This window comes from Callithrix jacchus, chromosome 16, assembly GCF_049354715.1.
Source record: "Callithrix jacchus isolate 240 chromosome 16, calJac240_pri, whole genome shotgun sequence".
Classification (NCBI taxonomy): domain Eukaryota; kingdom Metazoa; phylum Chordata; class Mammalia; order Primates; family Cebidae; genus Callithrix; species Callithrix jacchus.
The window spans coordinates 40,417,524-40,432,478 of record NC_133517.1 but is presented as its reverse complement, the minus strand read 5'-3'; the positions used below and the strand labels follow the sequence as shown (position 1 = coordinate 40,432,478).

The 14,955-nt window shown below is 41.8% G+C and overlaps 1 protein-coding gene and 2 pseudogenes across 2 annotated transcripts in view; all 3 read right to left on the bottom strand.

Annotated features, from left to right (window-relative positions):
* The window catches only part of CNGB3 (cyclic nucleotide gated channel subunit beta 3), a 155,191-nt gene that overhangs the window by 74,635 nt on the left and 65,601 nt on the right, over positions 1-14,955 (bottom strand). For both annotated transcript variants that reach the window (XM_054246780.2, XM_002759049.6), the window contains exons 4-6: positions 13,454-13,608; positions 11,473-11,622; positions 10,391-10,599 (exon numbers count right to left, since the gene is read on the bottom strand). In XM_054246780.2, coding sequence (XP_054102755.2) covers positions 10,391-10,599; positions 11,473-11,622; positions 13,454-13,608 — 514 coding nt within the window. The remainder of the gene's footprint in view (positions 1-10,390; positions 10,600-11,472; positions 11,623-13,453; positions 13,609-14,955) is intronic.
* LOC103788560 (golgin subfamily A member 2-like) lies at positions 816-3,691 on the bottom strand (annotated as a pseudogene).
* On the bottom strand, positions 4,475-6,732 carry LOC103788561 (ubiquitin-conjugating enzyme E2 Q2 pseudogene; annotated as a pseudogene).

The following is a 14,955-nucleotide window of genomic DNA, read 5'->3' as shown; positions in this document are numbered from 1 at the left end:
AATTAGGTACTTATTTTTGAAATGTCACTGCACTTAATTCTCTCTCCGTCTTTTAAGCCTCATCATTACGCCAGCAACATTTCTTCAGGGGAGGCTTACTTTAGGAAGGATGTGTTAATTGCACCTAAATCCTTTTCCAACAGATAGTTTTTGAAGAAGATCTACTCAGGTGTTAGTATATTTATGTAGTATTCACCTCTTCTTTTTTCCCTCCTATGTCTAAATCCATTTATTCCAAAATATAAAGCAAAATAAACAGAAGTTGCATCACCAGGGCATCTCTCCCTCCTTTCTCTGTCCCTTGCTATCAATAAATAAGTTTCCCAGCTCCAAGTAATCATTAGAACCTCCTCCCCATGTGCCAGCTCCAACCTCCTCTATGTATGATACAGCTGGTGGCCCTACTCCCGGAATATACAAAATGTTACACAGATACGATATGTACATTGGGGAAGGGGAGCCACCCCCAGCAGCCCATTCCCTCCCCTGGTCTACAGTCAGCTCCATTGTCCTGCCTCGGCTGCCTCTCTGAGTAAGATGATGGAGCCTCCATGAAGGAAAAGTTGCTTTAGTGAGAGTAAGGCCATTCGGGAGGCCATCAGGCCTCCTCCAAATAAATAAACTCTATGAGCCTCTGGCTCTTAAATAACAACAATAATCATCCAGAAATTAAGGACTCAGCCCTGGCCAAGGTGGCAAAGGGTCTGCACTTGTTTGTTCCCCCCATTACACAGGGGTCTTATCTTGCTGCTCTAAGAATAACAGGGTGACTGGGAAGGGCTGGTGCAGAACTGGTTGGGGCGGAGCCTCTGGCCTCACTTCTCCAAGCTTTGCTGACAGTGGCCAGCTTTTAGATGATGGTAATCTTCACCTCTTTTCTCAAAAAATGGAATGCAGGGGTTTCTGCCCAAGGCGGGGCACCCCTGGGGCTTCTACATCTCAGGAAGCAGCTGTATAATCCACTGTGCAGTGGGATTGTCATGGGGTAGACCCCTCCTGGGCCTCTACTTGTGCAGGCTCCACTCTGTGGGTGAGTCTCATCTGGCAACGATCACCCAGAGCTGGGGCTCCTGGAGCGGACTCATCAGCAGTGTTCTGGGCAGCTGCCAGGAATTTGCTATGCCACTTGTTGCGGTCGCCCAAGCCACGACGCCAGCTCCAGCAGCTCCAGCAACTTCACCTTCATCTCCTCATTGTCCTGGGCCAGCCTGCGAATGTACTTCTTCTGGGGCCACAACTTCAGCACTGGCCTCTGGCTCTGGTACAGGGTGATGTACTTTCTTGCGGGAAGACAGGGTTCAGATGCTGGGTCCCTCTGACCGCCCTGCAGCTCCCCCTGCCGTGCTCTGGCCTCCCCCTCACTGATGGTGTCTGTCTCTCTAGACAGCTGGATACAGCAACATTCCAGTTTCTCTGCCTGCTCCTTCAGGTCCATCTTCTCTTGGATGAGCTCCATAAAGTGGCTCTGCAGCTTCTCCATGGCTCCCTGCAGGGCCCAGTGAGTCTTCCCACACACAGAATCGCCTCTGGTCCCTGGGGCTAGGGCTGCTGCTTCTGGCTTCTTCTAGGCCAAGGCCACCAGGTGAGCCAGGCACTGGCAGCACACCCTTTGCTCCTTCAGCTGCCCACATGGCCATGCCTGCTTCTCCTCGCACTGACTACAGCTGAGTTAAAAAATGCCACCATGTCCTCCCTACTCTCCAGGTTCTCCAGGATGCTCAGCATGAGCCGAGGTGCCTTTTCCTCCTCCTCCTCATTGTCTAGTCCATCTCCTTCCCCATGGGGAGCCATGGGGCTCACCTGGGCTGTTAACTGCTTCTTCTGCTGGGTGGCAGCTTCCAGGCACTCCTGGGTCTCCTGTAACTCTTAGCAGGCCATCTCGGGCACCACTTTGCCCTGAGCTTCCTCCTGTGGCAGCTGGTCTACAAGCTGGGTTTGCAGCAGTAACTGCTTGTGCAGCTCCTCCATTTCAGAGGTCACCTGCTGCAGGTGATCCAGGTATCTTGCTACTGCTTCAGACTCTGAGCCTCTTGGCTCTTCAGCCCTAAAACCTCCTTCAGGTCACCCAGCTCCTCCTTGACTTGCTGCTCCAACTGCAGTGTGCTGGTGATCTACATGTTCTCATTGTTCAGCTTCATGAAGCTGCTGGGCAGCTCAGCTAGCTGCTCCTTGAGCTCGCCGTTCTGGGAGACCACATGGCTGATGGTGGTGAGGTCATTCTGCATGGTCTCCAGGGTTTGCCTGCACACCTCCACCTGCTTCTCCCAGAGTTCAGCATTCTGCTTCAGCTCCTGCTCCAGCAGCCTCCCTTCCTGTTCTCAGTTCAGATGACTCAAGCCCTCATTTTCTTGCACCTGGGCTTGGAGCTGTCCTTCCAGACCCTCCAGCTCCTTCCACAGGTGCTCAGCTTTCACTTGTAGCTGCTGCTGCACCTCAGAGGGCCCTGCTGGGGGATCCAGGGGGAGGGGTTCACCCATCTGGCTCCTCAGTTCAGCCAAGCTCATCTCTAGCTCCTGTACCCAACTCCTGCTGTGTTCCTTCTCCTCCCTCAAATGTGTGCACCTGCTCTGACATTGGCTGCATCCTCTGCCACCACATGGCACTCCCTCCTTTCAGATTTTCAACATACTGATCTCTCAGTGACTCCATAATCTGCCCCAGTTGTGCTTCGAGCTGTGCCTGCTTCTCTATGGCCTGTTGTAACTGCTGGTTAGCATCAGGGGGTTCACACTGGCTTGAGGACTGTTGAAGCAGGAGCTTGGCCCTCTCCAGCTTCTTTTGCAGCCCCTCCAAGTTGAGGTGGATGCCTGACTTCTCCATCACTAGGACTGGAAGCTTCTCATTTGGTTCTGAGTTCTGCTGCTTCAGATCCTCATTGCTTTTGTTGTTCTTGTATAACTCCAGCATCTCTCTCTTTGTTTAACTCTGTTGTATCTGTCTGCCTTCTTCTGCTGCGTAGAAACAGCAGAGAGAGCCAGCTCCAACTCTCCCACATGCTGCTAGGAATACTGCAGGTGGCTGGTCAGATCCTTTGACTCTCCTTCAAACTGCCTGACAGCATGCTGAGTGTGATACAGGGCTGTCCGTAACTGCTTTCTTGGACATGAAGATTCCTATGGTCTGAATTTAAACCTGTAACTCTTCCCTTTGAGCTTCCTGCTTTCAGTTGCTTTCTTTCTTTCCTTTTTTCAGCTGATCCAGAATTTCTTGGTTCTGCTGTTTCTCCAGATCTTTCAGGTAAGCAGATGATGCAGGGCCTTCCTCATTGAAAGGATGTAGACTCAGAGGCACAACCATTGAGCTGTTGGGAGAGTTGTCACAGACTCTTGGTCAATGAGAAAGTCTTGATTTCATCCATGAGATTGGGAACAGCATCAGCATCATGATTGTGAGGTGCTGCCATGCTAGTGAGACTGGCACCAGGAAAGAGACACCACCAGCTAACACAGTGTCATGAACAGACAGTTGTAGGGGAGCAGCATGGTCTTTGGGTGTATCCTCAGGTGAGTGGCAACCACCAGAAGTGGTTGCCTCAGGGTTACTGCCATTTTTAAATTTTCTCCTGTTTTGCTCCTGTACCTACACCAGGGTTGTTTCTGTGCTGGTATTGTCACACAGCCACAGCCAATTTGCTCTGTCAGGTTTCTTCCAAAATCACAGGGCAGGGAGGGAGGTGGGGCTGGGACCACATCAGCATGATCCTGGCAACCACTGCTAAACACATCCAGTCATCTGCCAGGCAGCTGTGTGACTGAGCCAGAGGGGAGGTAACCAGGGCCACACTAGAATGCAGAATAGGGGTGTGGCCTCAATGCTCTAAGCATGGCCAGGTGGCAGCATGTCCGGAGGGATCATTTTTCTTATATATCTGTACAATGGAATTATAGAATTGTTGGGTTCTTGCTAGATTATATTGATTCTTGTTTGCTCCAAACTGCACTCTGGCTTTGCCTCTGTCTAAGACGGCATTTATTTGCCTGATGACTGATTCTATTGAGTAGGTGCTGCTACAGCTCTGTTTTGTGAGAAGTTCCATACGTAATGCTCTCCCACCCAATACATACCCTCCTGAGAGAATAGGTAACACCACTCAAACAAATGGAGGACCAAATGGAAAGTTATCCTGCTATTCTACAAAGTCTGCAAGTCCCGATACTAATAACTTGGTAATTCAGTTTAAGGTCCTCTTCATAAGGATAGTTAGCTCAAGACAATCACAGTTTTCCCCAGGCCTGTTAAGAAATACTCCTAGCCCAGGAAAAGTCCTTCTTTCTGGTATCAAGAGCCATGGTCCAGAAGCACAAATCTAAAAGAATTTCAGCCAGTTACCTCGTACATCACGCCCTCCCTGAAATTCTACTTTCCTATTTTTTTGTGTTTTGTCTTTGGTCTTGGTGCTTCATTCATTCCTCCACATGAATCAGTAAAAATGTAGCCATTAGCACCTTCAGTCAATACATACCAGATTCATTCTTTAGAAAGATAACCCAGTTGACAACCACAACAGTTTCTTAAAAGAGAAGTTAAACAAAATATATTCTATGCTTCCTTTTCTTTTAAGATCTGAAGATCACTGTGAAAAGGACTATCAGGGTCGAACTTCTAAAGTTCAACATGCCAGTCATGTACTGTCATTTATGAGTTCCACTGAATAAATGCTTCCAACAGACCTATTTTATAACTGTGATCTGTGTATGTCCCTGAGCTCTTTCATAATCTACCTGAAGCTTGCACTGACCCAAACAGCACACCACATATAGATGGTCTTGCCTTTGACTCTTCCTAATTTTCTCTAATATTGCCAAACTTTATTTTTCAATTCCTTCATCCTCCGACTTTTTTCCACTAATAGGTTCTTCTTGTTTCATCTTGCAGTGATCTAAATCTTCTCTCCCTCCAGCCATCTCTTTTTCTGTTTTCCCATTCTGACCCATGGGTAATGGTTGATCTAGCATCTCAAACATCCAGGTGCTTAGGAAGGTTATGTAATCTGCAGAGTTCACATATCAACTACTTCAATTGCTGACAAAGGTAATTGTTGTCCTTAGTATCTTCTAGATGTCCCAGAACTGATGTCAGATTTGGGTCATCAGAGTCCACAAACAATATTGGTGAAAAAGATGGATAGGATTTTTGGAATCTCCACGAGGCTCAACCCATCATGGGACAGTCCTGGCCTCCATGATGGTTTGTTTACAGGAGATTTGGCAATATGTAAATGTTCAGGAGATTGCCGCTGTCCCCATCCCACCCACCACTGCCAACTTTGCCTGCAAGGCTGAGCATGGGGTTCTACTGAAGCTCTTTGTGAGCTCGTGCCATGCTGCACACCGTGACCAGTATTCACTTCTGATAAACAATATATAGAAACTTTATAATTTTACAGGACAGATGGAAGAACTGTTTTAAAACAATACTACCTGAAACAGTTATAATGCTGATTAGATAATCATTCAAGAAAATAAAATCCTTGAACTGATATTACCATTCATTCACTCCTTCAAACATTTCTTGAGTGTACTCTGAGTTCCTAGGATAGATAAAGAAGTGAATTGAATATGGTCCCTACTGTCAAGAAACGTATCCTCGGGTAAGTAAGAGAGATACATAGACAAATAGGAGATAAGAGGGTAAAGTGAAGTGTGTGGACACCCATTCATTGAATCCTCTTAACAATCAACTGTGTATTTTCTTCATGCCAGACCCTGAGCTAGGTGTCTTATTCAATCTTCATAATAGGTTTATGAGGTGGGTACTGAGATAGCCAGGTGGCTGTGGGTTGCTGGAGAAACTTCGACCAGCCTGACTGTTGAGGTGGAGCTTTGGAAAGTTCATGACATTTGCAGAAGGGAGGAGCCTGGCCCCTCCTCTACCTGTGTGGAATCTGGAATTAGAACAGTGGGTGGGAAGCTCTCTAGCAAGGGCACCAGCCTTGGGGAGGATCTCTGTTTTTAACTTTTCCACCTCCGCTTTTAACCTTTCCACCCAGTAAAACCCTGCTTCACTCACCCTTCAAACTGTCTGCGAGCCTAAATTTTTATTGCCATGGGTCAGACAAGGACACCATCTTTAGCTGAACTAAGGAAAAGTCCTGCAATTATACGAGCATTCGCATTTTGGGGGATGAAAAAGATTGTATTCAATGGAAGGGTAAGTTTGGTTTCTTCAAGTTAACACTATTAGCAAATTTCAGAAGTGAAATTTGACCCTGGTCTGTTTGTTTCTACTGCTTCATAATTAGCCTAATCAATATTTAATAAAATTAAATAATAGAATTATGAGTAAAGTGTATGAAACACAAAGAAGGGAATGGTTAATTTTCTTCAGATTGGTTTATAAAGAGCAATTGAGAGGATTAAGTACCAAAAGCATTTGATTATAAAGGAAGACCTAACTGACATTGTAACTAGATGACACTGAGGATTTCTGTGAATTTTGTGATTGGTAGGCTTAGCAAAGGGTTGCAAATATGTCTCTTATCTAAATAATCTTCCCTGTCATTTCCAACTCAATTTCTGCTATCTATAAAGGAAATTACATACGAACGAGAGACATTTTGTTCAACTTTGTTTCAAAATTCTGTTCTCTTTGTAGCACTGCTTTCAGGCGAAAGATTTTATAAATAAGCGTTGTGAAAAACTTGTAAGCCCTCCTGGTTTCTAGTGTGGCTGTTAGCATCTCAATCTGTTGTCTGTTACTTGTTTGTTTTCCTTGGGCAGTTAATAGTTCCATCCCCCAGTTATGGTGCATTTATTTAATAAATAAATAAAGTAAGTAGATGTATCTACCTAGCAACTGTAGGTATTTAATAAATGTTTCTTGAATGAATGAATGAATGAATGAATGATTCAGTGGTGTATACCAATGGTAGCATAGATAGCTAAATAGATAACTCAATATGCATAGTCTTCTTACCAAAATGTAATCAAATTTCAAAGGCAGCAGCTACTTACTCTAAATTAAAGAAACCATTAAATTTCTTTTGAACAAACAAAGCAATTATTTCCTGCTCTATATTTGTAGCTTATGAAAATGCATTTTAAATAGAGCCCATTGAGTATGTTTTTTGCTGGTTATTTTTCTTGGTTTTAACACTTCATTGTGTGCAAAGGCCTCTTAGAAAATTGAAAATAAAAGTCTCCCTTTACTGATTTTGTCATTTTCCATTTGTCAAACATTGATTTTCTCCCTCCTTGTGAGTCTAATGGAGGTTGAAATTAGTGTTCCTTTTTTTGTTGTTGTTTACTTCTTATTTGTACACCGTCATCACCATTCATCAAGCTGCCAGGGAGCTCTGGCTCTGGGGATGGTGCTGGTGAGTTAACTGATGCTCTAATGTCCGCACAAAGACTATTTTGAATAGACTTCTGCTATAGCCTTGGCTTTTGCCTTTAGTATTTCTTTATAGAAAATGAGTTCAGTAGAGAAAACACTTTCTAGAAAATAACAATTTTTTAAGGAAGAAAAAATATCAAAACTATTTCTCTCAGCTTTTTGATAATTTAAGATCTTCTGAAGATTCAACAGAAAATATTAATATTAAGCAACCTAACTATCTTCACTAAAATTCTACATGAACCTAAGGTGCCATATATGCAGTCAGTCTGCTCTCCCATTGTGACATTGCAGGACATACTCTGTGCAGCCCTTGCTGAGCCTTGAAAGGAGGATCGCACGCTGGCCACAGCTGGAAAGGAAGCAACCTTCTAGTTAGCTGGGGAAGGGGTTTGGGGTAGTAGTTATAAGTCTTGGGTTTGTGCTTGTGAAAACATATTTTTCTGTTTCTTAGATTGATTGGATTGACAATAGAATTCCTTCAACATTGGGAATAAATCCAGGAGAAGAGAATTTCTCCTAAGGGTAAGAATGCTAATTTCTTAGGAAGCGCACTGCATTTGATCATGAGAAATCACATGTAATAAATTTGGAAATTAAAGAATAAAAAGGAGATAGACCCATACATGCCATATTCATTAAAAAACAAAACACCAGTGGAGGTGTTCTATGTACTTGTGATTTGCCCATATCTGTGAGGGGTGTGGCTACCTCTCTGTGGCTTGGCTGTATTGATGAAGATGTGAATGGCTCATTGCTCTCTCATTCTCTTACCGCACTGAATAACAGTATATTTTGCAATGGTGGAAATCTTCTGTGCTGTCCACTAGATACATGTTTGTTGAGTGCTGAAAATATGAACAATGTGGCCGAGAAACCTAAATTTTTAATGTTATTTAATTGTAATTACTTCAACTTTAAATTTGAATAGACGTATTTGCCTAGTGGTCACCATATTGGACAGTGTGGTGAATCTGTATCGATTAAAATGGTCATGACCGTACAACAGCCACAAAACAAGTGAAAAAATCCTCCTCCACATCACTGATCACCAGAGAAATGCAAATCAAAACTTATACAAGTCAGAATGGCTCTTACTAAAAAGTCAAAATAACAGCTGATGCTGGCAAAGGATGCAGAGAAAAGGGAGCACTTGTAAATTGTTGGTGGGAGTGTAAATTAGTTCAGCCACTGTGGAAAACAACTTGGAGATTTCTCAAAAACCTTAAAACAGAACTACCATTTGACCCAGCAATCCCATTACTGTGTATATATCCAAAAGAAGACAAATCTTTGTAGCAAAAAGACACATACATCTGCATGTTCATGGCAGCATTATTCTCAACTGCAAAGACATGAAATCCTTCTAGATACCTATCAAAGGTGGTCAGTGGTGGACTGAATGGAATGAGATCATGTCCTTTGCAAGCACATAGATGCAGCTGGAGGCCCTTATCCAAAGCAAATTAATGTAGGAAGAGAAAAACAAATACAGCATGTTTTCACTTATAAGTGAAATATTGGGTATTTATGGACATAAAGATCAGAACGATAGAAACTGGGGCTTACTAGAGGGAGAAGTCAGGCAAGGAGGAAGTGGGGAAGGGTTGAAAAACTAATTATTGGGTACTGTGTCCAGTACCTGAGTCAAACCTCAGCATCACCCAAGATAACTAGGTAACAAACCTGTATGTGTATCCCCTGAATCTAAAAAAAAAAAAAATTGAAAAAAAAAAATGGGCCACGAAAGCTTTGCTTTTTAAGTTAGCCTTTCCCAAAGTGTCCAGGCCTAAAACGCTGTGCTTGATTACTCTACTACATGCAGGCACTGCACTCGATTCCAACTAAAAGTGATAAACAAGGCACCGTCTGTGTCCTAAAATCTTACAGCCTCGTACTTTCTCACAACACTCAGCTATCTCCTAAGAGGGTTGAGTAGGTTCTAATGAGTGAAATAATACCTATCTTATTTTAAAAAATACTGAGTTGAATAGTAGACTGTAATGTGATAGAAAACAACTGCTTCACAGACTGTTTGAGGCTTCATTACCAGAAGAATATAGGCTATATGTCAAGTGGTTTCTTCTTTTTGTACTGATAATTGATACATTTAAAAAACAGTCAGTTCTGGCCAGGCGTGGTGGCTCCATATGTGTAATCCCAGCACTTTGGAAGGCTGAGGCGGGTAGATCACCTGAGGTCAGATGTTAGAGACCAGCCTGGCCAACATGGTGAAACCCCATCTCTACTAAAAATAAAAAAAATTAGCGAGGCATGGTGGTGCACACCTGTAATCCCAATTACTTGGGAGGCTTAAGCAGGAGAATGGCTTGAACCTGAGAGGCGGAGGTTGCAGAGAGCCAAGATTGTGTCATTGCACTCTAGCCTGGGCAACAAGAGTGAAACTCTGTCTCAAAAAAAAAATTAGGTAAAATATGTGTATAGTTTCAACATTTCAGATTTGGCCCTCTCTTTGTATACTCAAATATTGTCAAATTCTGAAAGACTTTCTAAAATGAACCTGCATGATTATAGAGGCAAGACCTGGGTTAGAATCCTGGCTCTGCTCCAATCCAGCTTTGTCCTTTAAGCAAATAACCTCCCTCTCTAAACCTCAGTTTCCTCATTTGTAAATGGGGCTAATAACATCTTTTTCACAGTATCATTGAAAGGATTAAGTGAGATATTATAAATAAATTAACTAGAACAATAATAATAGTTGCCATTTAATACTCATTCACTATGCAGCAAACACAGCCTAGGCACTGCACAGGCCTCAATTTATTTAATCTAACATTATGAAGGTGTTTTTGTTATTTTCACTTTAAAGATGAGGAAAGTAAGACACAGAGAGGTGCATGTTCTCCAGCACACTGTGAACACTCAATGGCTGTTTTGCAATTGTTTTATTATTATTATTGCTCATGATTTCTTGCAGTTATCCATGCAGATATCCAGTCAAACATTAAATAAAACAATGCTGTTAATTTATTTTTTGTAACCCAATTAGATGTTATTCATTTTTCAGTTTTTGCCTTTCCCGAACCCCACTTACTATTATGTCTCCTCCTCTTATAAACTGAATTCTGGGCTGGATTAATAGTATATCATAAAGGTAGATGATGTCACATATGATGTCCACAATAAGCCAGTAGTGTATGTTGTCTGGAGTTTGATATGGGAAGACGAGGCGCAGTGGTATAAACCAGCAGTTCCAGTTATAGGCAAGGGTGACAAGCAAGAGCCACAGGAGGTAGAGTTGATCTAGAAAAACAGCAAGTGGAGCAATCCAAATGTCATAGAGCAAGCACAAAAAGAATTCTCTGGCTTAGTTTGGTGAGGTTGGGGCACTAACCTCTAGAGAGTGATTTGCCACAGAAGGATCTATTAAACATTCAACACAATTTGGCCTCTGGAGCATGAGGCACTGGGCTTTAAAAGAGATGTTAAATGATCTTATCAGCTCTTCCGAAAGTGGACAGTTTCCTTCCAGTCTCCTGGAGAAGTGGCTGCTCTGAATCTGTCCCCACAGGCAACTGCGTTACTTGGATCAGGAAAGGGGAATTTCAAGAAAAGTCCGAAGGACTTTGCACAGGCACCACTGCAGCCACAGATCTTTAGTTCATTAGTAGTTAAGTTGCAGGATTGGTTGCCCAGGGCAGGTGACAGAAAGATCACCTTCTGCCAGAAGGGGTATGGCACTGAATGGGAGGGCACAGGATCAGCCCATTAACGTAGTCCATGTCCCTTCATGCATAGCCTTTCTCAGCCTATGGAAGCCGCAGGGAAGGATTTGTTCAATTAGAATAATCAACAATTGTGAAGCTGTGGAAGAAGACTGACACTTCATTATAATGTGTGTGAATGTCAGCGTACTTTAGGGTCTTAATTTCAAAGGTAATCAGGAACAGGACAGGATCTGGACTGCTTTTTAAATATAGGCAGGAAATATTGTATTTCTTGTCTTCACTAAAGATAGGCGAATGATCCTTTGCATGTTATATAATTTAAATTCTGCTTTCTAGTTAGATCGAGAATATGAGGTAAGGAAAATAGAAGCTATGGGTGACTTTGAGTCACAGGGTTTCTTGGTGATAACCAGCCCTCCCACTCTGATAGTTTACCCTTTGATAATACCTGTGTATGAATCTATGCTTTCTGGAAGTTTAAGTTGCTTTAAGTACTCTGTTAAAGGCATCTTCTTGACTTTGAAACATAACAGCCTGTAGTAATGTTCTTCTGTTGGCTTATCACTTTCTTTTACTGCTGGTACAGCTGTCGGCTTTGCTTCATAGGAAAAAAAAGATGAAACATTTGAAGAGGTTAAGTTAGCTTAGTTAAAAACTTAACTTTCTTAACCAAACACTGCATGATCTCACTTATAAGTGGGAGTTGAACAATGAGAACATACGAGCACAGAGAGGGGAACATCACACACTGCAACCTGTCCGGAGGTGGGTGACAAGAGGAGGGATAGCATTAGGGCAAATACTTAACATAGATGATGGGTTGATGGGTGCAGAAAACCACCATGGCACATGTATACCTAAGTAACAAACTTGCATGTTCTGCACATGTGTCCCAGAACTTAAAGTATATATATAAAAACTTGAATTTCTTAAAGTCAGAACATTCATGAATCTTTCTCTTTTGATATAGACAGATGAAGCAAAACCTTCATGACATTCAAAGTAATGACATTTATTTCACTCTGTGTATATGTGTGTATAAAGAAAACAAATCGTCTTAAAGTATTGCATATCTTAAAGTATATGATAAAAACAGAACAATATAGTAACATTTATGAAAGTATACAGGTAATGAAAACACTGGAATTTGGAAATATGTAACAGGTTTAAAACTCACTAATAAAGTGTCACAAAGGTGTTACAAATAGAATATTTTAAACACAAGCTTGATTTTTACATGCTTTGGAGCATAAAGTCAGAGATCAGAAACACTGCAAATGTACGTCATTTCACAGGTTTTGGTTTGGTGCTTGTTTACCATCATACATATCACAAACAGTATTCTTTTCAATATATCTTTACCAGACTAAAATTACTATGATTTCTTTTAGCTTCTTCTGTTCAAAAAGTAACTGTTACACAATACACAGTTTATTTTGAAAACCTCCATTTTCTTATATAGAACTATAAGGAAGCTCAATTCCATGCCTTGTAATTATCAACTTAATTTGTATTTATATGTTAAACAATCAAGCTTTGTTATATTCTTTTTCTGTACATATAAAAATATTTTACACAGATATAATCATAGTATATATTACTTTTGTGCTCTATGTTATCATATTGATTATTTTTTCATAAACACATTTTTGTAACTATTTGGGAGGTTGATAATAGTCCCTGCCTTATGTGATTAATTTGTTGATGTCCTTTGCTCTGTTGGATACCCAGGTAATAATATGTACTTTGCATAATATGGGTATTTAAATATTTAATAATAATATATACTTTGCATAATATGGGTATTTAAATATTTACAATAAAATTTGCTATAGAAGATACTGTCTGTGACCTACACATATATACTAAGCCTGAGGTCACTTGTGGGAGAGTTTCCTGTATCTGTTGGAGGATTTTCTCCTGCAGGTTTACTTAAAGTGCTGGGGAGGTAACAGTGTCAAGCCCCAGCACCAATCAATTTCCTCCTCTTCCATTCAGATAATTCTCAAGTATGATCCACACAGTTTTTCAGCTGTATAAAGCCCCAATGGCACAGCAGTGATCCTCTTACTTTTTTACTTTTTAAAAAGTTTTTTAAAAAATTTAAGAGGTAGGGTCTCACTATGTTGCTCAGGCTGGTTTCAAACTTCTAGGCTCAAGCAATCCTCCTGCCGTGGACTCCCAAAATGCTGGGATTATAGATGTGAGCCACAGACCCCTGGCCAGTGATCCTTTTATTAACCCATCTGTACTGTCTTAACTTTCTTCTCTGTCTCACCACTCTCACCTACCTGGATCACTTTCAAAATAAACTGTACATAAATCATTTTCTCAGCATCTGCTTTTGGGAGATCCAAACGGAAACATCTGCAAAAACAGGTCCCCTCATCACTTCCTTCTTTCCAGTACATTGAGGGAACAATGCTTACCAGTTTTTGGGCTGGCTTCGGGTGAGGAGAGATCTCCCTCTACCAACTTTTTCTTGTAGATGGCTGTTCTTTGACGCATTCTTTTCACTAGGTTGTGTAGTTGGGCATCAGCATACTCATTTATAACAGGAGGTTCAGGCGGTTTGCTTTGTGGGCTAAATGAGAAAAAATGGCAATAGCGATGAGCCCACGAAGAGATACATATAAGGGAAGGATTGAGTCTTTTCATCTTCCTTATATATTCAAGATTTTTAACTCCCCCTTTTTGCAACTGAATAGTACAATTCAAACATTAGGTTTACTGAAAATAGTGCTGGCTGAGTACAGATTTGTTATTATAAAAATTAGAATCCACAAATAGCAAGTGGTCACTCTTGACCATACTGGATCTTGATGACGGCGATTCTGTCATTAAATTGTATCACTAGAACAAGGAAAGCTACAGATGGTGGGGGCAGGCAGATGCCTAAGATGGCCCCAAGATTCCCTGATCCTTGGTATATGTGCCTGCATAATCCCAGGGACAATAAATATGGTGGTTTTATTCCCATCAATAGTCCAAGTTATATGGCACAGTTGATAAGGAGATTACATAGGTGGGGCTGATCTAATACCAGGCCTTTTAAAGTAGAGTTTCTCCAGCTACTGACACAGCATGAAGGCAGAGATTTGAAGCACAAGGGAGATTTTACTTGAGAGAAATTCTCCATGGCTGATCGTGAAGAAGAGGGTCACCTGGTTAGAATTGCATGAGGCCTCTAGGAAGCTGAGAGTGATTCCTGGCTAGCTGTTCACAAGAAAACAGGGACTTCAGAGGTACAGCTGCAGGGAACTGACTTTGCCAATAACCTGAATGAGCTTGGAAGTAGATTCTTCATCAGAACCTCCCAATGAGAGCCTAGTCTGGCCTGGCCAACACCTTGGTTTCAGCCTTGTGAGACCCGAAGCCAAGAACCCAGCTGAGCACACCCAGACTTCTGATTTGGTCCCATTTGCTAATAACTGGGTGGTTTTAATTTTTTTTATTTATTTGTTTTATCTTTAATTTTTATTTGTTGTTTTAAATTACTAGTTTGTGGTAATTTGTTATGCAGCAATAGAAAAATAATGTAGCTGCTGTACTTCAATGAACTACAGGCATGTACCACCACACCAGCTAACTTTTGTATTTTTAGTAGAGATAGGGTTTCACCATATTGGCCAGGCTGGTCTTAAACTCCTGACCTCAGGTGATCCACCCGGCTTGGACTCCCAAAGTGCTGGAATTACAGGCATGAGCCACCATCCCCAGCCAACGAACTTCCTTTCTGAGAAAATATACAAACAAACGAGCATGGAGTGTAGAGTAGACATTAGGATACTTCATCAGGACCTGAGTTTCCTCACAGATCTCCCTCAGAGCTCTCACTCTTTATCTTCCTTCCAATGTCTGATATTGGGTCTAAATGGGCCCATATAGGCTCCATCCATTCTCATTTCCTCATATCTGCCCTTCTCATCTC